Genomic DNA, 22,758 nt, shown 5'->3' with positions numbered 1-22,758 from the left:
AATCCATATTTTAAAATTTTCGTCCGACCACTTTCTTTGTTTGCTCGACATAGTTAGTATGAAGGGATTAAAATATTAAGAAAGAAATCACACGACGTACCATCACGACAATCACAAGTCGACTACTGAGCTCACCTAATTCCCTGCAGCACAAATAGGCCAAGCGGGGCGTGTCATCACGATTCATATGAGTCATGTGTGTGTCTTGACCTACGCCGAACCCCTGAGACTGACTCACCGAACCCAGGTTAAGAACCACTGCTTTAGAGAATGTGCAATGTGCTCATCAAGTGGTCGATAAGTACAGTAAATAAAATGCCCAAATGGCTCTCACACCTTTCTTCACACCAAAGCCTCTCCTAGAATTCAGTAGAGTAGCTTGTGGTTGCATGGATACACACATATGATATTAAACTCCATAAACCTGAAACTACCTGAACTCCTTGGTTTCCACACAGCTTCTCTTCCTGACTGTAACTCTGTAAAGGGTACAGAGGGAGCCCCCTGATTGAAGCGTTACAGAGACAAACTCAGGACCAAAGATCAGAGTAATGGAGTCATTAAATGGAGATGAAAGCCTACTTTAGCAAAGCACAACTATTCACAAAGAGCTAAACTATTCAACGAGTTCCTTCTACTAGATACCAGACGACTGAAAGCATGAGTAATGTACAGCAGTGGAAACAGAGACCTGAATGAGAGGAGAATCAAAGTCTCAGTCAGACTGCAGGAGGAGTGTGTGATGGTGTCCCTCAGGGGTCATCTGTACACACACATTCATTCCTGCTGACTCAAACATTCATCAAGAACAAACTCACTCTGAGAGATTATACCCAGAAGGACATGTTGTTGTTGGATCATCAGTAATATTTCTGTTTGGATAAAAGTTGACTTTATGTAATCTATGTTTGATTTTCTCTGCTGCAGGTTCTGATCTGGAGGGAAGTTATCCGCTTCTACAAAGGTGTGTATAGCTAGACTAACGGCTGTTTAAGAGGTCCTTCTGATCAGTGTGTGTTTCTTGGTTTGGAGAAGGCCTTTTGTAGCGGCCGATTACGCGTATCCAAATGTTCAAAGGCCTCTTAGTCTGCGGTGCGCATTCGAGTATTGACTCCCATGAAAACCCAGATACCTTCATGGTTCCATTTAAATGCTGTATTCCTTGGTTGTCGATAAATCCTTTGCCGGCCCACTGCCGATTTGGGACTTCTGCACAGCACAAACAAAATGTATACTCACAAAAATACAGCTAGGGATGCGTGCGGTCAGAGCCTTCTTCCCTTGCCCCTTCCAGACTTCCATTCAGACCTTTTTCTTTGTCCCGCTGGCAACGCCATCTCTACCTGAGACTGCCCTCTTGAGCGTGCGCACTACGGTGTGCTATGATTATTTTCTACAACAACAAAAACATGAACTTATGGCGGCCCATAAACAAAGCACAATGTCAGGTAAACTGTATGATTATAATTAGGTTCATTAATGTTAACTTTAGAGAATGTGCAATGTGCTCATCAAGTGTCGATAAGTACAGTAAATAAAATGCCCAAATGGCTCTCACACCTTTCTTCACACCAAAGCCTCTCCTAGAATTCAGTAGAGTAGCTTGTGGTTGCATGGATACACACATATGATATTAAACTCCATAAACCTGAAACTACCTGAACTCCTTGGTTTCCACACAGCTTCTCTTCCTGACTGTAACTCTGTAAAGGGTACAGAGGGAGCCCCCTGATTGAAGCGTTACAGAGACAAACTCACTGTAACCCAGCGGTTCTCAAACTTTTACAGTCAGACCCCTTTGGGTAATGGGAATATTTTCGACCCCCCCAACCGAACCCGGTTCCGATCTAGATTGGTAGGATTAATTGTATGTAGTTGTACAAACTTCACATTTTCTCTGCTAATAATAACAACACACACAGATCCAACTGTATGTGATTATGGATAGAACATATTCAGCTGTGGAAATTAATGGTGTTTTATTTGTTGTTTTAGGGAAAAACTATCAAATTGCAAAAGGAACTAAAATATCTTTATTTAATATAGATTGTGGATTCTGGGCTGCTAGCACACATACCATACCTGCAGTACATTTACACTGAGGAACTGTACTCAAGTATACTTTTGAGATACTTGTACTTGAGTATTTCAGGTTTTGCATCTTTGTACTTCTACTCCACTACATGTATGTAATCCCGTTACTTTACAGATTTGGATTAATGATGTGAAATATAGTCAACCCTCAAATCAGACTTCAGTACTTCTCCCACCTTACTCGTCATTGGGGCAACAGAGCTTTGATTTACAGCAGAAAGCTGTGCATCTCCTCCTCTGAATATGATGCCTTTTGGCCAGCTGCTGGACAGATTGCTCCTGTTTACGCAAAATACTTCTGTCATACGAGCGTTGTCCACATCGAGCCTTGTAGAGTGTACGTTTTGCAGCGTGTCCCGTGAGCGAGCAGCCCCCCCCCCCCCAGCACACACACGAGAGAGGTCTCTGGAAGAGCAGAAATAATGATATTGCCAAGTTAGAAACATATTTGGTTCGATAAAATGTGCAAGATAATGTGGTGTATTAAATCTGGTGGTACACGAAGGTGAAGATTCTCTGAGGCCAAAGGAATGCTGGGGAGAAGAAGAGTGAAAAACAACATCTGGAATACGTTAAAAAATGGCCTAGGTCACCGAGTGGGGCATAAACAGTTAGGGCCTAGGTGTTATAGTAAATCAGTTCAGATACAGTTGTTTACTCCCTGAGGTCGTAGAGAGTGCAGAGAGTGGTGTGGTACAACAGGAGGTCGTGTAACAAACCTCTGGACTACGTCAGAAGACCTCCAGGGATGAGCAAGGCAAAGACTAACGTATATCTCACCGTATAGGGGTATCCGCAAGACATGCTGTACGAACATATAGTTCACCTTATTTGGGTACACATCCTCATGGAACATCCAATTTGACACACACACACACACACACACATTTTTCTCCTATATAGTGTATGCACAAAGACTGTTCGGGGGACTTCCACAATTGGCTCTGGGAACCCCACATCGCCCGTGTTGGTATCTGTTACTTTGCTGTTGTAATAAACCTTATTATATACAAGCTGGTGGCTCCGGAGACTTCTTCATCATCTTCACAAACATCGCTGCAAGATATACTTCAATAACTTTGATGTAGCAATAAGAAATCTATGTATTTTTTATATAATAAAGCGCACACAATGTTTGTTTACAACTTCCTAACAAGCTTCACGCGCCCCCTGCAGTACCTCCACGCCCCACTAGGGGGGAAGCGCCACTCAGTTTGAGAACCACTGCTCTAAAAAGATTATACCCAGAAGGACATGTTGTTATTGGATCAGCCATAATATTTCTGTTTGGATAAAAGTTGACTTTATGTAATCTATGTTTGATTTTCTCTGCTGCAGGTTCTGATCTGTAGGGAAAAGATTGTGAAAACACAGAAACGGCTACAGAACCCTCCCAGCAGCCCCTGAAGCCATCCAAAAAGTGTTAGCCTAACATCTGTGTGTGTGTGTGTGTGTGTGTGTGTGTGTGTGTGTGTGTGTGTGTGTGTGTGTGTGTGTGTGTGTGTGTGTGTGTGTGTGTGTGTGTGTGTGTGTGTGTGTTTCCATCAGGTTGCAGCTTTTGAAACAAACCAATAATTATTTTTACTTCCTTTTAAAAATAGAGGATCATCAGTCTGAAGGAGAGAGAGAGAGAATTAACCGCCACAGAATCACTGTGATGAATATTCTTGCTAATTGTTGAACGTAAATCTGTCTCAAAAGGACGTTAATATCGAGGAGAAGAATGTCTAAAATGAAGTGTAAATATTATAATTGTATTGTTTAAAGTTCACTGTTTTTAGGAAGACCTTTATCTCTTTCGATGATAAAGCAGAGGATGAATCTGGCAGGAATAATCCAGATGCAGTTACTCTTTATGAGCAGCCTGTTACAGGTTCCTGTGAAACCAGCTCTTTCACTTTTATATTTTTCCTTAATTTGTTGATTTGTTTGCCATTCAGGGAACGCCAATCAGAAGGTGGAGTTTGTTGTTTGAGAAAATGTCTGAAGTTGATCTGTTTTAAATGAACTCCTGGAAAATGATAATTGGTTTGGTCAGTCTGAATGTGTTAATTGAAGGATGTTATGAATTATATCTTGTGTTACATATATGATTATTATATCCATAAGAAGCTTTAGTTTTTGTCTTTCAATTCTATTCATGGTAGAGGATTATCAGTCTGAATGGGCGGATGAAGCGGATCTGAGCTAGTTGTGAAGGCAGCAGGAACACTCTGTGTCTTTGAGGGAACTCTAATAATTGTTTTGATCACTTTTTTATTGAATTATGAATTTATGAATGTGTAAATACACGTATCCATTTCTGGGGATTATTCAACCGTACATCATGTCATTACACCAAAGTGGACCTGGAGTTTCATTCTGAACAATAATCTCTCCAAACCTCACTGTGAATTATTGAGGGGGTTTCTTATGTAGTCAGATGGAAAAGCGCTGCCTTGATATTCTGAGCTTGTCTTTTTTTTGGGGGGGGGTTAAAAAATTTTTTTTAAAAAATGGGCCCCCCTTTTTTTTTTTTTTGGGTTATTTTTAAAATGTTGTGAAATCTTGAAATAAAAAAATGAAAATAAAAAAAAATTGGGGAAACTTTTTTGGGGTTTAGGCCATAAGGGGGCTTTTTTTTTTAAAAAATTCGTTCTCAAATGTGTTTTTAAAAATTTACTTTAAAAAGGTTCAAACAATTTCTTTCTTTGGGGAAAGATTAAAAAATTTAAAAATTTTTAAAAACCCCCCTTTCTGAACCCCCTTTGATGAAACAATTTTAAAATTTTTTTTGGGGAAAAATAGTTTTTTAAAAAAAAAAATGGGGTTTTAAGGAATTTTAAATAAATATCTTAAAAAAATACTGATAATAATAAATGTTTATGACTTTTAAAAACTACCAAATCAGTGGGGTTTCCCAGATTCACATGTAATTATAAGAAGTATAGAATAATGTTTGTTGAACTCTTCAGAATGTAAGGATTTACAATTACTTTATTTAAGAAATGGGAACAGGTTATTTTGTATAAATGCTATTACTGTTTAACTTCTAGTGTCATTTTGAAAGCAGGACTTTTACTCAGTATTCTTAGACTGCAGTATTACTCCTTTTTACTTCAGTAAATAGTCTGAGTACTTCCTCCACCTCTAGTGGCTTTCACAACGTTGCTGTTATTGATGTGTTTCTGTTACAGTTGTTGGTTTTAAATAGAACAGTGAGTCACAGGTGAAGACACAGGTGAGTCACAGGTGAAGACACAGGTGAAGACTCCACCCATCAGTAACTCAGAGAGGAAGAAACAGGAAATAATCTGCGACAGTTTACTTTCTATTTCTCTGACATTAAACTTCAAATATAGTTATTCCCTGTAAGCTAACTGTGATCTCTGTAAAATAGTGTTGTTCCTGCGGTGAAACATGTTTGTTTCAGACTACAGTTTCTCTTTCTGCTGACTTTCTCTGGAGCAACTCTGGGACAGGAACCCGGTAAGAAGCTGCTATCAACTGCTCTGTTGTGCTAATGCTAACGCTAACGCTAGCAACAGAACGCATTGGTTTCAATGCAGTGAAGCTAACGTGAGCTAACTAGCTTAGCCCCTGCTAAAGATTCTAGATTCATCTTAAAAGGCGTTCATTGTTTAAAGCACAATAATTACAGCGAAGGTTTGACGTCTTTCTCTTTAAATTTTGATTTTAAAAAAGATTAAATTTCAAATTTTTGGATTTTGTCATATGAAAAATTTTAAAAAATTCAAAAACTGGGAGAAAAAGGTTTTTTTTAAAGGGGTTTTTTAATGTACATTTCGGGCTGGTTTTATTGTATAGAGGAGTGTGTGGTTGGGGTGACTTTTATACAGCTACAGTGTTAGAAAAGGGATCTAACAGAGGGCCCTCGGGATTTTACTTTAAAAAAATCCCCCGACGCTGCAAAATGCGGCTTCCTGTGCTGAACACTATGTGGGTAGAGGAGTGACGTCATGCTGCATGATCAAACCAAAATGATTACCGTTAAGACGGAGAAAACTCCCATTACAGTACTCGATCTTGTACTTCAGTAAAAGTAAAAGTACTCGATCTTGACTTGAGAAAAAAGTAGAAGTTAGGTCTTGTACTTGAGTAAAAGTAAATTACCAGATCTTGTATGAGTAAAGTAAAAGTATCGATCTTGTATTGAGTAAAGTAGAAGTACTCAGATCTTGTACTTGAGTAAAGTGAAGTATTTCCCTTTATTGAGAAAAGTAGAAGTCCAATCTTGTACTTGAGAAAAAGTAAAGTACTCAGACTTGTACTTGAAAAAGTAAAAAGACTCAGATCTTGTACTTGAGTAAATTTAGAAGTCTCAGGTTGTACTTGAGTAAATTTTAGAAGTACTCGATTTGTACTTGGAAAAATAGAAGTACTCAGTCTTGACTTGGGTAAAATAGAAGATCGGGTCTTGTACTTGAGAAAAAGTAGAATATCAAATTTTGTATTGGTAAAAGTAAAAGACCAGATCTTGTATTTGTTTTAAAATAGAAGTACTCAGATCTTGTACTGGGGAAAAAAGGAAGTACTCAGGTTTTGTATTTGAGTAAAAGTAAAGAACTCAGATCTTGATTTGGAAAGGAGAAACTCAGATTTGTACTTAGTAAAGTAGAAGTATTAGGTCTTTATTTGAGAAAAATAAAGTTCAGATTTTTGTCCTTGAAAAGGTAGAAGTACTCAGATCTTGTTTTAAAGTAAAGGGAAAGAATTTGGGGGTCTTTACATGGGTTTTAAAGTGGGGGGCAGGTCTTGTATTGGTAAAGTAAAGTATCAGATTTGTACTTGGTAAAAGTAGAAGTCCCCGTCTTTACTTGATAAAAGTAAAAAGTACTAGGTCTTGTACTTGAAAAAGTAGAAGTCTCGTTTGTACTTGAGTAAAAGAAAGTATCAGGTCTTGTACTTAGTAAAGTAGAAGTATCAGATCTTTTTATTGAGTAAAGAAAAAGTACCAGAGTGTAGGAATACTTGTCACATGAAAGAATTCTAAATGTTCCTCCGTGAAAGTAGAAAGTACTCTCCTCAAAGTACTTAAAGTAGCGACAGAAAAGTATCATTGTCTGATTGGCCATTTAAAAAAAATTTTCCTGTTGTTTTTAATGATTGATCATTAAAGTGTTCCGAGCTGGTAAAGGTGCAGCCTAGTTTGAAGGGGTTTTTTGGTATATGCGGGGTAGCTTGGTTTTACGGAGGTGAACTACAGTCTGATTTAAGGGTGTTTTATATTTACCTCATTCACCAATCTGCCTAGCAACTACAGGGATTAAAAATACATGTGGTGGGTAGAAGTACACAAAAAAAAAGAGATACTCAAGAAATTTAAAAAATTTCCCCAAAATTGTACTGAGTTCAGTATGTAGTAAAATGTACTTCCCCCCTCTGTCGTATGTGTATCATTTGCCATACCCGTCTGATGAGTAAAGCAAATATGTGGGTACAATTTTTTTTCCCGTTCTTTGTCCAGTGGGCCCAAACCCTTTTTAAGCCCAAGATCCCTGCCCCCCCCTTGGTGAGAGGCAAGATCCCCTTTTTTAACCGTTAAAGAAAAAGACAGCCCAGATTGTACTTCAGACTTGACCCCCTTTTATTCAGGTAACTGTTTTGAATTCGTGGGAAATCTTTGGTCCACTTAAAATGTATGCAGCAATAAAAACACGGTAACTAGCTTATAAACTGGCCATAGTTTCACATAACTTCAATTCTAAGTTATTCAAATTTCTTTTCAACCAAAAAAAAAAGGAATGGGAATTTGTGGAATTTCCCTCAACTGTATGGGGACAGATTTTGTTTAAGGTAGACAAGCAGATCATATAAAAGTGTTTCCCCTATCACTGAAGCTTCAAGTCACTTATAAATTTTTAAAAAAATACAACGTGATTCAAACCCCCAAAATTCTCAATGCAATTGGGCCCAAAGTACGCTTTTGTCCACACAAAAAATAAAGGTGGGGGCCTTTTTCCCTTTGTTGAGGTAATTACTTTGTTCTAGAAGGCACACACCCCCCAAACACACTAGCAGTGGCAGATCAATGCAGTGTTGTGTTTATCCACAAAAGCTTCATGAAAGTTACTAACACGATTTTAAAAAAATATAAAAAAAAAAAGTATTACTATTATTAAAAAGAACGACTGTGTTTTAACAAAATTCTCAGTCGTGCGTTATGTCCCATTTATGCATCATCATTTTTCACATTGCCTCAGAGTCAAAACGGGGCATGTTCCCACAGGTTAGTGAGGGGCTGTAACTGAATCTGTCTGAGTCTTTGAGTTTGGCTCATAGTACTGACAGAGTCTGAGACAGTCTGTGAGGTGTTTGTCGGGAGGTGGCTCCTGTACATTATTGAATTATTTTCATTTGAAAACGCCATTTCACAAGGTTATGGGGGCCAAAGTAGGCACTCACTTTAGTGCCATGAGGGGAGGAGGGGAAAGTTTCCCCCTGACAATTCCCCAAAAGGACTGTCCCGTGATCTTAAATTTAGCTCAATGTCATTTTGAAATCAACCCTTCCCCTGTCAACCCCACTAGGGAAGGGAATACCTGCTGTAATTTGGCAGCTACCTTTTCCACATCAATGGTCAGGAATGGGTTTAAGACAATGCAGCAACATCTTCCATGACGTCAATTACCAAAAAGCCCATGAATCTGTGACTTTTTCCAGGTAACACAGACTGCTCAGGGTGAAAAAGCAAACCCTTTTCACCGTGGCCTGTGAATTTTCTCCAGGGGGGGGACGTGTTCAGCCTTTTTTTAGCTGTGAGTTTTCCCAAAAACCGAGCTTGGCCTTGAACGCATTCACGGCCTTTTTCATGTGGGGCAGGTGTCGTCTTTTTTCCCCGGGGTCGTTCTCGTTCAGTTTTACCCTCAGTCTGTCAAAAACCCCAGGGGCCCGCAGCCACTGACATTGACGCCCCCAGTATTGGGGCCAAGCGGAAAACTGCGGGGCGCGGTTTTTTGGGGTGGTCTTTTTTTTGAAGCCGTTGAAAACCCTCTCGCGGATGGCCCTTGCCTCCCTTTATAAATCGCCCATCTGTAAAATGTTTTTTGTTTGCCAAAAGGTGACTAATACAAAATGAAAAAAACTTCAGTGAGCCTATTTTTTAGCCGCAGGTTTTGTGAAAAGAACTGCGGCCTGAGCCTTCAACCCCCCTTTCAGCTCAGCAACTTTCCCAGCGGGGAGCGCTCTTGGGGAGAAAAAATGTCTTTGAATTTGTCGTGGTTGGGGTTGTGGTGCCCTCCAGATTTCCCTTTTTGACAGCGTGGGGGGTTTTTTGCACAGCATACAAACCACTCGTCTTTCCCATGTTTAAAATGAATTTCCCTTTTCCCCTTCCTGTGGAAATGACACGTTTTCGAAGTTTCTCGGAGCCTCCCCCTGCCCGCTGACAAATTGCTTCTACTAGCTACGCCGAGTGCGTATATGTCATTTTGATCAAAAAAAAGTGCAAGTATCGTTCTTTGATCTTTTAGTCAAATTTTTTTGCCCCTGTTGCGCTGAAAAAATACAAAAATATTTACAAATAATTTTTTCTATTATTTTTGGACACAGGAAAGTTTCAAAGATCACCTGCGTCTCGCTTGACGGGGTTTGGGCCCCCGCTTTGTCCATTTAAACCCCAGATAGCTGTTTACCCTTCCTGCAGAACCTCTGGTCAACAGACATTCTTTCTTTTAATCCCAGAGCCCAAAGCTGACACAGTCATGATTAAACGTGCTTTTCTTCAGATGCTGTCGAGTGGTGGTTCCGAAGGCGGGGGGTGATGCTGTATTTCCCGTCTCCACGGCAGGGAAGCTGAAAGACTTGTCTTTTATGGAGGAAAAAACGGGCTGGAGGGGAAAACCTGCAGGAAAGGGTTTTTTTGTAGATGGCGGCCTTCTTACAACAACGGTTTTTTGGGTCAAAGTGAGCATTCAAAGGTCGGTCTCAAAATTTCCTGGAGAACGAAGCAGGCAACACCTCCATCATCATCAGAAAGCGAGGGTCCCACGCTGGAAGTACTCCCGTTATTTTCCACATCTGCACCTGTCAGAATTTACTTGAAAGGGTGTTTGTGAGTACTCTGTTGGCCAAACCGTCCGCCCTTTTGGCGGCAAGAGCGCTGCGTTTGAAAAGGCCCCCCGAGAATGAACCTAAACGTAAAAAATCGAGGGTTGGTAGTTCTTTAATGTGAGGAAACATTTAGACGATTTAAAAATCGGATGAATTTGGGGCTGCCCTTTAATACCAAAGGGAACAGGAAGGTGTGGGAGTTACATTTGAGGTTGGGGGAAATTGTGTCTTGCTCTGTTTTCCCGTCTCCATTTTTTGAACGTAAAAAAAACTTTAGGAAGCAAGGAATTTTGCAAGAAAAACAACAAAGTTTTGTCTTTAAGATCTCAAACTTTTAAAGGGCCCCATCAGGGAACTCTCAGGTGGCCGGACGTCCTGACAGTGTGTGCAGTCCTAGACCTCGTGTTACTTAAAAAATGTAGATAAGCGTATCCTTTCGTGGTGGGAGGGTTCCATGTCTATTTACCCGTAGAGCGCTGTCTTACTTCAATGACGGCACTTTTACACGTTCAAAGGTCTTCTTTTCAAACGCTTTGTTCACAGGTGGTTGGGAAAAGAGACAAACAGTGATTTTTGTTCAGTTGGATGTTTATTAAAGCCCTTTACAAAAACCTGATTTCCATTTGGCTGTTGGGTTGTAGCTGTAGCATCTGCTCCTCAGGGAGAACAGTTTACCTCCCTCTGGTCCCTATTTATCTATTTGCTCCTGTCATAATCCCTGCCCCAAGTTTTCAAAGATTTGCAGGAAAATCGAAGTAAATAAAATGACATGAAAAAACAAACATAAACGGGGTCCACTCGTGAGACCTGGCTGCAAGAATGCTGTGATCCCTTTGGACCGAAGGGGGTTTTTTTTCTGTAGTTTATCCCTCCCCAAAATCTTTTTGGGTTTCCCTTTTGTTCACAGCTGCAACTCCAAAGCCCTCCGTCACGATCTTAATGCCCACGCAGGGCTGGGGGTTCTGCCGTGTAGGTTCCCGGTGTTCTGTGAACCAAAAGGGAGAGTGGCAGCAGACTGGAAGCATCCCCAGCGGGCGGTCCCCGGGAAGACCCGTTTTTATACTCTCTGCTTAAGGTGACCCGGACCGCCCCCTACCATGTTGGTCTTCAGGAGGACCTCAAGCACGGGTCTCTGCCGATCTTTGTGTCATCAGTGGGGGAGATGGTTCCCCTTTCTTTATCTAAAAAATAACCTGAAACAAGTATTACAAAAAGTGAGTGTGGTGTGTGTGTGTGTGTGGTTGTGTGGTGTGTGGTGTGTGTTTTTTAGGAAGAGAGTGAGGACCCCCTCCAGCACAGGGAACATGGGTGATGGCATCGGTTTTAAAATTTTTTTGGGGTTTTTTAAACTTGCTGCGTTTTTGATGTTCTTGTACGGAAAAACTCATTAAAAGACGCACAGTAAAGGTATTTAAAAATTCTATTATTTCTTCTTAATCTGCAACACCAAGTTCAGGTTTTCCAGAGTCTGGGGCTCTGTGTCTTCTCAGATGAGCTTCATTGTGTTACTGTTTAATCAGGTTGATTTTCTGACCCACAACCTCCAGATATAAAGATGATACCGAAAGACTGAAGCATGAGTAAGTCAGCAGTGGAAACAGAGACCTGAATGAGAAAAGGAATCAAAAATTTCAGTAGATGAGGAGGAGTGTTGATTTTTTCCCTCAGGGGTCATCTGTCACACACATTATTCCGCGACTCAAACTTTTCAAGAACAAAAACACTTGAGAGTTTTTACCCAGAAAAATGTTGTTGTTGGGGCACAGTAATATTTCTGTTTGGATAAAATTGACTTTATGTAATCTATTTGATTTTTCTCTGCTGCGGTTCTCCTGGGGGAAAACTTTTTCCCTTCACAAAGGGTTTTTATAGCTAAAATAACGGCTGTTAAGAGGTCCTTCTGCAGTGGTGTTTCTTGGTTTGGAGAAGGCCTTTTGTAGCGGCCGTTAGCGTATCCCCTGTTCAAAGGCCTTTAGCGTGTGGGATTCGGTATTGACTCCCATGAAAACCCAGATACTTCAGGGTTTTCCATTTAAATGCTGTATTCCTTGGTTGTGGATAAATCCTTTGCCGGCCCACTCCCGATTGGGACTTCTGCACAGCACAAACAAATGTATACTCACAAAAATACAGCTAGGATGCGTGCGGTCAGAGCCTTCTTCCCTTGCCCCTTCCAGATTTCCCATTCAGACCTTTTTCTTTGTCACGCTGGCAACGCCATCTCTACCTGAGACTGCCCTCTTGAGCGTGTGCACTACGGGTGTGCTATGATTATTTTCTACAACAACAAAAACATGAACTTATGGCGGCCCATAAACACAGCCCAATGTCAGGTAAACTGTATGATTATAATTAGGTTCATAATGTTAACTTTAGAGAATGTGCAATGTGCTCATCAAGTGGGCGATAAGTACAGTAAATAAAATGCCCAAATGGCTCTCACACCTTTCTTCACACCAAAGCCTCTCCTAGAATTCAGTAGAGTAGCTTGTGGTTGCATGGATTACACACATATGATCTTAAACTCCATGAAGGAACTGTAGGGGTGATTTGGTTCGGGGAGAGTGGTGTGGCGAGCAGACAGGGTCTCGGTCAGAAGACCCAAAGGGCAAGGATGCAATGAGGCAAGGAGAAGGCAGGGTTTAATGCAAGAACCAGTATTTATTTTCCCTTTTGGTCTTGATTATTTTGTGTGCTGCATGAGAAAACAAAGAAACAATACAACTACAATTAAATAACGAAGTGGTCCCAATCAAACAGAGAAACCAACAATCATGTGCAAATACACAATTCAGAACTAAACAGCAAAGGCAACGAACCAAGCAACAATCAGTGTGAATACGCAATCCACAACTAAACAGCAAAGTAACAAACAAGCACACAAACAATTCCCCACATGGCTCCTAGCACATGTCTGAGAACAAAGGGATCAGCAAAACTACCACAAAGGCATACAAATGAAACAATAAACAATGAATTGACCACTCACGTTAACTTGAAGACGCACACTTCAGGATATGTGGAGGAAACTCAGGACACAGGGTTAAATTGGTGTGCTGGCAGGGAGTGCAAAGGATGAACTAAGGTGTGAGCAGGCTATTTATAGTCTCCGCCCTTAGCTGGCAGGTGGAGTGGGATTCAGTTTGGCAGATTCACCATATTAGAAAGATAACTGAAAAAAAAGGACGAAAATCCAGGGAGTCTTTTCACTCCATAAACCTGAAACTACCTGAACTCCTTGGTTTCCACACAGCTTCTCTTCCTGACTGTAACTCTGTAAAGGGTACAGAGGAGCCCCTGATTGAAGCGTTACAGAGACAACTCAGGACCAAGATCAGAGTAATGGAGTCATTAAATGGAGATGAAAGCCTACTTTAGCAAAGCACAACTATTCACAAAGAGCTAACTATTCAACGAGTTCCTTCTACTAGATACCAGACGACTGGAAAGCATGAGTAATGTACAGCAGTGGAAACAGAGACTGAATGAGAAGAGAATCAAAGTCTCAGTCAAAACTGCAGGAGCAGTGTGTGATGGTGTCCTCAGGGGTCATCTGTACACACACATTCATTCCTGCTGACTCAAACATTCATCAAGAACAAAACTCACTCTGAGAGATTATACCCAGAAGGACATGTTGTTGTTGGATCATCAGTAATATTTCTGTTTGGATAAAAGTTGACTTTATGTAATCTATGTTTGATTTTCTCTGCTGCAGAATCCATTGGGAAGATAAAAGATGTGGATAAAGAAAAACAGCTCACTAAGGAGTCCCTGAAGACAAAACCGGGGTACAGACCTTCAAAGCCCCCCTAGAATTCAGTAGAGAAAAGCTTGTGGTTGCTGGTACAAAATATGAAAAAAAAAACTCCATAAACCTGAAATACCTGAACTCCTTGGTTTCCACACACTTCTCTTCCTGACTGAAAACCTGTAAAAGCAGGGTTTTGAATGGTTTTCCCCCCCCCCCGGGGACCCCATTCGGGGGGGAAAGAAATCCGCCCCCACGATGTCCTGCCGTTGTATTTGGTGTTAATGTAGCTCAATGCATAAAACATGAAAGAGGGCCCACGCAATTTTTAATAAAAAAAGTAAAATTATTAAATTAATAAATTAAGATTATTTTAAAGAAAGAAAAAAAATAAAAAGTTTTTGTGCAATTCAGTTTGGGAAAAAAAGTAACAAAAATGTATGCAAAGCCCGTTGGTGTGTGACAAAAAAACCAAGGGAAAAAAAATCCAACAACACCGGAAAACCAAAACCCAACAAATAAAAAGCCCAAAGGCGGCCCCACGGGGGTGGCAGGGTTTTAACCCAGCCGGGACGACCTGTCCCCAATCATTGCTGTGGAGCAGAGAGTTGAGAAAACAGAGAGAGATTAGAAAAGCAGGGGAAAAAACAGGCTTCCCATTAACACGGGCGGGGCCAAACCCCCCAGGGTCGTAACGGGAAAAACATGGGAGAATTTTGGGGCCTCCTGTCAGGTGATAGGGGTGGGAAGTCCACACAGCCTGTTTTCGGGCAAAAATGGTAACGGACAGTTCTGTCATTTCTGGATCAAGCCTCCCCTGACTTATTCTTTAAATCCCAGTGTAGAAAAACCACTCTCCCCCCGGTTGGGTGGTTGGAAAGGGAAAAGACACCTCATTGCTTTTGCAGCAAGCTGGGGGAAATTCTGTCTGGCAATTATCCAATTTAACAAGGGGTGTGTGTGTACATACCTCCTGACAGGTCTGGGACATCTCAATCATTACCTCTTCCACACCGTCAGACTTGCCTACTGTGCATCGTCACTGAAGGGGAGCAGGATCCATTTTGCTGTCACGGCGCCACCTTCCAAATCAGTGAAGTCTTTGGAATTGACGCAAACTTCCTCAAATGCTCCATATATTCGTGAGCCCGTGCTGTCGGGTATTCCTAAAACTGGGGGGAAACATCCCCCAAGTTAGCTTCCATCGTTCGACCCCTTTTGCATTTTTTTCACAAATGGTCGAGCTTTCGAGGCTGCATGACTTTTGCATCCCCCCTTGCAGGGAGCTTTTAAAATTGTTCAGCTCTGCAAAAAACTTGTGAGGTCCGCCAGCTTAGTTCCCCAGTAACATTTTTAAAAGGGAACCCAGATCAAAATGCTTCTGCACAAGAACCGTAGATAGTCGCGTTTCAAACACACGGGCGAGCACAGCGCCGCGGACACCCAACGCACTCTGAATGTTAAAGGGAGGCTGTGTTACTTCCCAAAAACATGCTAGGGATGAAAACAGGCGTGTTTCAAGCGTTTCGTTTTATGAAGTTGACCGTCTTGACAACACATCAAACCCCCACTGGCCAACCTGAGATCTTTGGAGGGAGAGCCTCTCTATGAATCGGCGGGTCCAAATTACCCCCGGAGCCACCCTTTACATGCGCAAACAGTCCAGTCTTGCTTCCACCCGGGTGGGGCCCCTGCTGCATAATGCAAGACCTCTGCCCGAGATATTGTGCTCCCTGAAAAAATCGTCCAGTGCTTTTAAATTTTACCCGGTAGTCGCCCCGGGGGTGGTTTGCAAAAAAGAAATTCCTCGACATAGTGCCCCTGTCCCCGTATCGCACAAAAAGTTTTTAAAAGTTGCGATATTAGTAACATCTGCGTCTCGTCGATTTGAAGGGAAAACAGAAAAAGTTGAAGTTTTTGCCATCACTGGTCTTTGACTCATTTGCCATTTTCCCCCCTTCGTCTTCCCATTGTTTTCTGCAACGGAATAGTTTTTAATTTGTTGGCAATTCTTCCTTCCATAGTTGCACATATTAGGCTGCTGGGAATATAAGCTCTTGCAATGGTATGGGGCTTCTTACTTTTTGCAAACCCTGGGACGCCCGATCGTGCTTTTAGTGGTTTTTTATTTATTTTTTCACTCTTCCATGGTAGCCTGCTGTCCTTTGAAAATAGCAAAAATCTGTTGCATGTACTCAACGGGTTTGGGGCCCTTTAAAATGGCGTGATGCGCTCCAAATTTCCGCGTAAATTTCGGCTTCATGTTCATTACAGAGAATTGTTGAAAATCGAAAAACACGTGGTCCCCCCTCCCGCTCTGTCTGTCGTCACTGGAAACCAAAATTTTAAAATATTCCCATTGTTTTTTTTTTTTTTTTTTTTTTTTTTTGCGAAGTTGACGCTTCGGAAGCCTGTCCCCTTTCCCATCGGGGGGGCCTGTCCCCCTGTGTGGCAGCCTGACCCTCGTCTGGCACCGTCCCTCTGGCACTTTCCCCATACAAAAGATCCTTTTGGGGCTAGTATATGCTGCTATACAATTTAAAAATGTTTGCGATACAACCCATCTTAAAATCTCTCTGGCTAGCTTTAAATTTGGGGTCAACTTTGCTCGCAAGCTGTACGTAAGAAATAAAAAAGGAGGGTTTGCGACGCAACCATTACCCTTGCGAATACGGCTCCAAGACTGGAAAGGGCCAAGGTAATTCTGTCAGCTTGAATTTCCCTTTTTAAAATTTTAAACAATTTTTCCGATATTAACGGATTCTGGAAATGGTTTTAAAAAATCAAAACGAATTTTTTTTTAAAAAAAAACCAAAGGTGAATGATCACTAGGGTCTTGTCAGGACCAAGCAAGCCGCCCCCGGACCCCCCCAGGGGGCCCCGGACCACCGGTTGAAAACCCCCGCAAAGGGACAGAGGGTGAAATTAAAGAGGGGGTTTTTCCCCAATTTAAAATCAAGCAGTGGTCCAGGGGCCCTGGAGGGAGGACTTCCAATAATAGTCTTTTTAATTTTTAGTTTTTGGTTTTAAATTTTGATCGGTTTTTTCTGCAAAAAGCACAAACATAGGAGTTTAAACCAACACTCTTTACTCAAATTATTTTTCGAGGCGCATTCTACATAAAAATATATCCCATGGGCAAAAAAGTAACCACAGGCAATCAAAACGGCAAGAGAAAAAGAGAGTAAGCCACCCAAGACCCATGAAGAACAACCTAGAAAAGAAATTTGGGTTATTTACTCGAGACAACATTCTGTCTAAAGAGTAGGGGGGGCCCGCCAGTTTTTTGTTCGGGGGAAGGGAAGCCACAGGTGAGCTGGGGGCCCTTAATAGATTGGCTAGCTCCCCCCCCTCCAGGGTGGCAGGAGGGGAGCGGTAGGGAGGGGGGGGAATTTTTTTCCACAGCCGCCCCCAGATAGGGGACACATATTTGATTCAAAGGAAAAACCCTTGTGCCTTTCAGGGTTCTTAGTCATCTCGTCCCCCGGAGGGAAACCAGTCGGTGACGGGAGTCTTGTTTTCCCTTTGATTAGACCCAGCCACTCTGACTCTGCCGTTGAGCGGGGGAAATTTCTGAATTTTTCCCTAGGGCCGGGGTGCCTGGGGTAGATTCGGGCCCACGCCCATTACAATGACATCCAGGATGAGTTCGGTTTCTCCTATCTCCATTTTTGCCGGTTTTAAAGGGGGGAAAAGGGGTATTCTTTAAAAGCTTCCCAAAATTTAAAATCTGCGAGCACTTGATTGGCCGCCTCCTTGTACCTAGAAGTCAGGACAGGCATTAGACCTGGGGAAGGGGCCTCAACCCGCCCCATCGGGGGGGGTTTGGGGTCCCTGGGCCTGATATGTCAAGGGGGGAGTACCCGAGGGTTTTGGATTTTCAGGATCCCCTCAACCTCTATGGTACAGTTTGCAACACTTCCTCCGTGAGGGATTGAATGCCCAAAGGGTTTACACGAAGCTGTTTTAAAAGGCCTCATTCCCTTTCCCGGCCCCCCCAGTTTGGGGGGGGCTTTGCGGGGCCCCTAAGAAGCGCACTTTGTGTTTAGAAATGTTTTTGGGAAAGAGCGGGCTCAATTGGTAAATTGCGCTCTCCGCTCCCTCCCACAAATTTGGTCCCTGGTCTGAATGACTTCAAAGGGGGGTTCCAATTTGGCTACAAAGGGGGGGGAATGATGGGAAGCGTCGTGTCCATAGGAAGAAGGTCTTATGAATGCCGGTGTGGTCAAATTTTAAAAAGAGTACCCCAACTCTTCTCCGTTGCGGCCGCTTGCAAGGAAGGGCCAAAGCGCCACCCCTGGGCCCCGAAAGGGGGCTTGAAGATCCGGGCGGATGGAGGTGTCGCCACCCGGGAATCTTGGGTTTCCCTTTCCATTTCTTGGATCCTGCATGAATGGGTGTTTCCCCTGCTTTCTTCACGCAAGATCAATATTTCCCTCCGGGGAGGCGGCAAAGACTCTCTCCGGCCAGGGGGAAGCTTTCAAGTCCCTTAATCACAGTTGTGTAATGTAGTGTTTTGGACCCAAAAACCACAGGATGGATATTGTTATAATCCGACTTCACTTTTGCGCACCGAGCACAACCGATCAAGTTTTTGGTGTGATTGAATCAGGGGCCAGATTTTTCAGGCGGCTTGACGGTGAAGGTTTTTTTGCTTTGAGTACGGCATACTTTCTGGGGAAACTCTTTGTGTGAATTTTATAAAAGGGGGGCTCCCCGAAGCTCTTCAGGGGGGGTTTAGAAAATCATCCAAGGACGGATGATGTTGGGCGGTTCCAACAACCGGTTCCAGGACTGAAAGTCAAGGATGTCTTTGGGGAGGTGTAGGGATAAGGGAGTATAACCACAGAAGGAGTTTTTGATCTCAGTTTCTGCATCATTAGGGGTTGAGATGGAAACCAGGGCCATTTACGAGGAGCGTTACGGAAAAGGAAGGCCCCGACTCCATTGGTGCGGAGAGGCTTTTCTTTCAAGGTTTTTCCCCTTGTGATTTTCGTGGGTTTTTTGCTGAAATTAATATACCCTGTCAGGGGGGGTGTACTAAGGATCTCTGTGATCCGGGGCCAAAAAATGTTTTGTACTGCAGGATTGATTGGAGCCCGGTAGGCGGTTTTGGGGTTGAATGCATAGTTTTCAAGGGTCAGAGTAATTCTGACTGCGCCCTTTACCAGTGGCTCCGTCAAGCAGCACATAATCCAGGCGGGGAATAGTGATTTGGGCCTGGGTGCCCCTTGAACGACCCCGGACAAAGAGATTGTACCTGCCCCTTGGAATCCATGTCCCAGGTAGGCCCAGATCCATAGGCCGTCTCAGGGCACACAGAAAACATGCAGTTCTCTGGTCACTGAAGGATCCTGTTTTCAAGGGTCCTAACCCAGGGTCTTTATTTCGGTCAAAGAAAGGAAGTTCCTTTTCCCCAAAACCCAAACTTTCACGAATGCGTCAGGGAGGATGGGTCGTCCCAGTCCCCCCTTTTTTGCCTCAGTTTTTGAATGAGGGTTGGCAGGGTGGTGAATGGGTGACAAACCCCCGGGGGTCGTACTGGGGGGAAGATCCTTTTACACAGCGAAAGTATAAACTTTTTGGGACTCAAAAGGCTGTGTTTTTAGCCTAAGGGTTTGAGGAGCAGTGCCTATCAAACCCCAAAGCTCTTCCAGGGTCAGTTTCGATCTTGGCTATTTCCACGTTTTTGTATTCTGGATTGAGCTTTTTTTGGGGAGATGCTCAACCACTGAGGGGGGTTTCTGATCCCCCGCGGGTTTTCAAAGCCCCCAGGGTCGGTAATTCCGCAGTCGGGCCCCAAAACAATTTTGAATCTGTTTGGCGGGAAAGTAGAAGAAAGTTTTTAAAACTGAGTGGCACTGTGTTTTCCCCACAGCTTTTCTTCCGACTGTAACTCTGAAAGGGAAGGGGGCCCCCCGATTTTAAGCGTTCAGAGAAACCCCCCCTCTCCCCCGCGGTTTTCAAACCTTTACAGTCAGACCCCCTTTGGGGAAAGGGAAATTTTTGTACTCAAGTACAAGTATACTTTTGAGATACTTGTACTTGAGTAAATTTTAGGTTTTGCTCTTTGTATTCTACTTCCCCTACCGTATGTAAACCCGTTATTTACGATTTTGGGTTATGATGTGAAAAATTCAACCCTCAAATCAGTCGTACTCCTCCCCCTTACCGTATTGGGGCAACAGAGCTTTGATTTAAAAAGAGAAAATGTGCTCTCTCCCTTTAAAAAAGTGCCTTTTGGCCAGCTGTGGGAAAATTTTCTTGTTTCGCAAAAAAAACTTCTGTTACACGTTGTCACTCGAGCCCTTTTAGAGTTACGTTTTTTCAGCGTGTCCGTGACGAGCCCAGCCCCCCCCCCCCACACACACGAAGGGTCTCTGGAAGAGCAGAAATAATGATTTGCAGTTAGAAACATTTTGGTTTTATAAAATGGCAAAAACTTTGTGTGCAAAAGAAATTATGTTTTTTTATATAATAAAGCGCACCAAAGTTTGTTTACAACTTTTCCAAAAAGCTTTACCGCCCCCCCATACCTCCACGCCCCACTAGGGGGCGCGCCACTCAGTTTGAGACCACTGCTCTAAAAAGATTATACCCAGAAGGACATGTTGTTATTGGATCAGCCATAATATTTCTGTTTGGATAAAAGTTGACTTTTATGTAATCTATGTTTGATTTTCTCTGCTGCAGATTCTGATCAGGGGGAGAAGATTTGAAAACACAGAACGGCTCTGTTACAGAACCCCCCCAGCACCCACCTGAAGCCATCCAAAAAGTGTTAGTTTAACATCTGTGTGTGTGTTGTGTGTGTGTGTGTGTGTGTGTGTGTGTGTGTGTGTGTGTGTTTCCATCAGGTTGCAGCTTTTGAACCAAACCAATATTATTTTTACTTCTTTTTAAAAATAGAGGATCATCAGTCTGAAGGAGAGAGAGAGAGAATTAACCGCCACAGAATCAGTTTGATGAATATTCTTGCAAAATGTTGAACGTAAATCTGTCTCAAAAGGACGTTAATATCGAGGGAGAATGTCTAAATAAAGGGTGTAAATATTATAATTGATTGTTTAAAGTTTACTGTTTTGGAAGCCCTTTTATCTTCTTTCGATGATAAAGCAGAGGATGAATCTGGCAGGAATAATCCAGATGCAGTTACCTTTATGAGCAGCCTGTTAAGGTTCCTGTGAAAACAGCTCTTTCACTTTTATATTTTTCCTTAATTTGTTGATTTGTTTGCCATTCAGGGAACGCCAATCAGAAGGTGGAGTTTGTTGTTTGAGAAAATGTCTGAAAGTTGATTTTGTTTTAAATGAACTCCTGGAAAATGATAGTTGGTTTGGTCCAGTCTGAATGTGTTAATTGAAGGATGTTATGAATTATGTCTTGTGTTACATATATGATGATTATTAATCCATGAGAAGCTTTAGTTTTTGTCTTTCAATTCTATTCATGGTAGAGGATTATCAGTCTGGGAAAGGGCTGATGAAGCGGATCTGAGCTAGTTGTGAAGGCAGCAGGAACACTCTGTGGCTTTGAGGGAACTCTAATAATTGTTTTGATCACTTTTTTTATTGAATTATGATTTATGAATGTGTAAATACACGTATCCTTTCTGGGGATTATTCACCTACATCATGGCATTACACAAAGTGACCTGGAGTTTCATTCTGAAAAAATAATCTCTCCAAACCTCACTGTGAATTATTGAGGGGGTTTCTTATGTTGTCAAAATGGGAAAAACGCTGCCTTGATATTCTGAGTTTGTTTTCTGTTTTCCCTTTATTTTTATTGTGTTACCCGCTTTACTGTATTATCTGCCAAAAAATGACCACTGTTGTTGTTGTGTATTATGTTCTGCTGAAGCACAAATAGGAATGCACTTTTGCTTTTGCACAGACCCCCTGTTATAAATGAATAAACATTGAACCTGTTTTTTAATAACCCGCACCTGTTTTTTTATATTTTATTTACTGAGTGGAAAAATGTAACGAGTTTAATTTATTTTTGAATTTAAAACTTCAGTAAATACGGAACATCAGTAAAGTAATTCACTGTTCGTAAGTTATGTAGTTTCAAACTAAACTCTGAAGACCCTACTCCTGAGACGTGTAAAGATTTAAACGTTTTGGGGTACTGGGCAACCCCCAGGTTATAATCATAAAAAAAATGAGTGCTGCCGGTGCCCGGTACTACAAAGGTATCGCGATACCCTGCCGTTAAAAAGCAACGATTTTCCCCGTTTCACCGAGGTATTTTTCAAATGTTCCGTTTTTTTGGCTGTGCCTTTTTCCCCCACTTGATAGGGAGGGACCAATTTGAATGTTTTAACTGGGTTTTCCCCAATGACCCGGCTTTTGTATCTTTTCGATTTATTTTTTTTCCTTTTGTAGCCCAGACGTACAGGTGAAAAAAATTAAAAAACCAGGAACACCAACCTTTCCCAAAATTTCCATCTCTTTTAAAATGGACAGGAATCAACAATGACAATTTTAAAATGTTTTCCTGACCAAAAACCCTGTTTTAAAAAACCACTTAATATAAATAAAAAACCCCATTATATAAATAAACAATCTGTTAATAATATTTTGCTTGAACCACAAGATATAAATTAGCTACATTTTTAATACGAGAAAACCAAATGAGTGATGATCAACCCCCAGGTCATAAACTTCAATTGTTGCAGCATGTTAGACACCCTTTTTTCCCCCAAAAAATATTTACAAATATTTACAATACATTTTTACTCCCACCCAATTACAAAGTGCATTTCAGCAATTCATTTTAGAAAACCATATGATTAGGGTAGCACGTTTTAAAACCTGGGTTTATCCAATCCATCACAGCAGTTTCCATATCAAGGA

General features: G+C 42.0%; 2 protein-coding genes across 9 annotated transcripts in view; one reads left to right on the top strand and one right to left on the bottom strand.

Moving 5' to 3' along the window:
• Nucleotides 1-4,530, top strand: part of LOC134882980 (butyrophilin subfamily 1 member A1-like) — a 52,411-nt gene extending 47,881 nt beyond the window's left edge. The window contains exon 9 of the mRNA XM_063911043.1: nt 3,433-4,530. Coding sequence (XP_063767113.1) covers nt 3,433-3,446 — 14 coding nt within the window. The 3' untranslated portion in view covers nt 3,447-4,530. The remainder of the gene's footprint in view (nt 1-3,432) is intronic.
• The window catches only part of LOC134882975 (butyrophilin subfamily 1 member A1-like), a 158,419-nt gene that overhangs the window by 119,951 nt on the left and 15,710 nt on the right, over nt 1-22,758 (bottom strand). The window lies entirely within an intron of this gene.

This window comes from Eleginops maclovinus, chromosome 20 (genome assembly GCF_036324505.1).
Source record: "Eleginops maclovinus isolate JMC-PN-2008 ecotype Puerto Natales chromosome 20, JC_Emac_rtc_rv5, whole genome shotgun sequence".
In the NCBI taxonomy this organism is placed as follows: Eukaryota; Metazoa; Chordata; class Actinopteri; order Perciformes; family Eleginopidae; genus Eleginops; species Eleginops maclovinus.
This window is presented reverse-complemented; position numbering and strand designations above follow the sequence as displayed.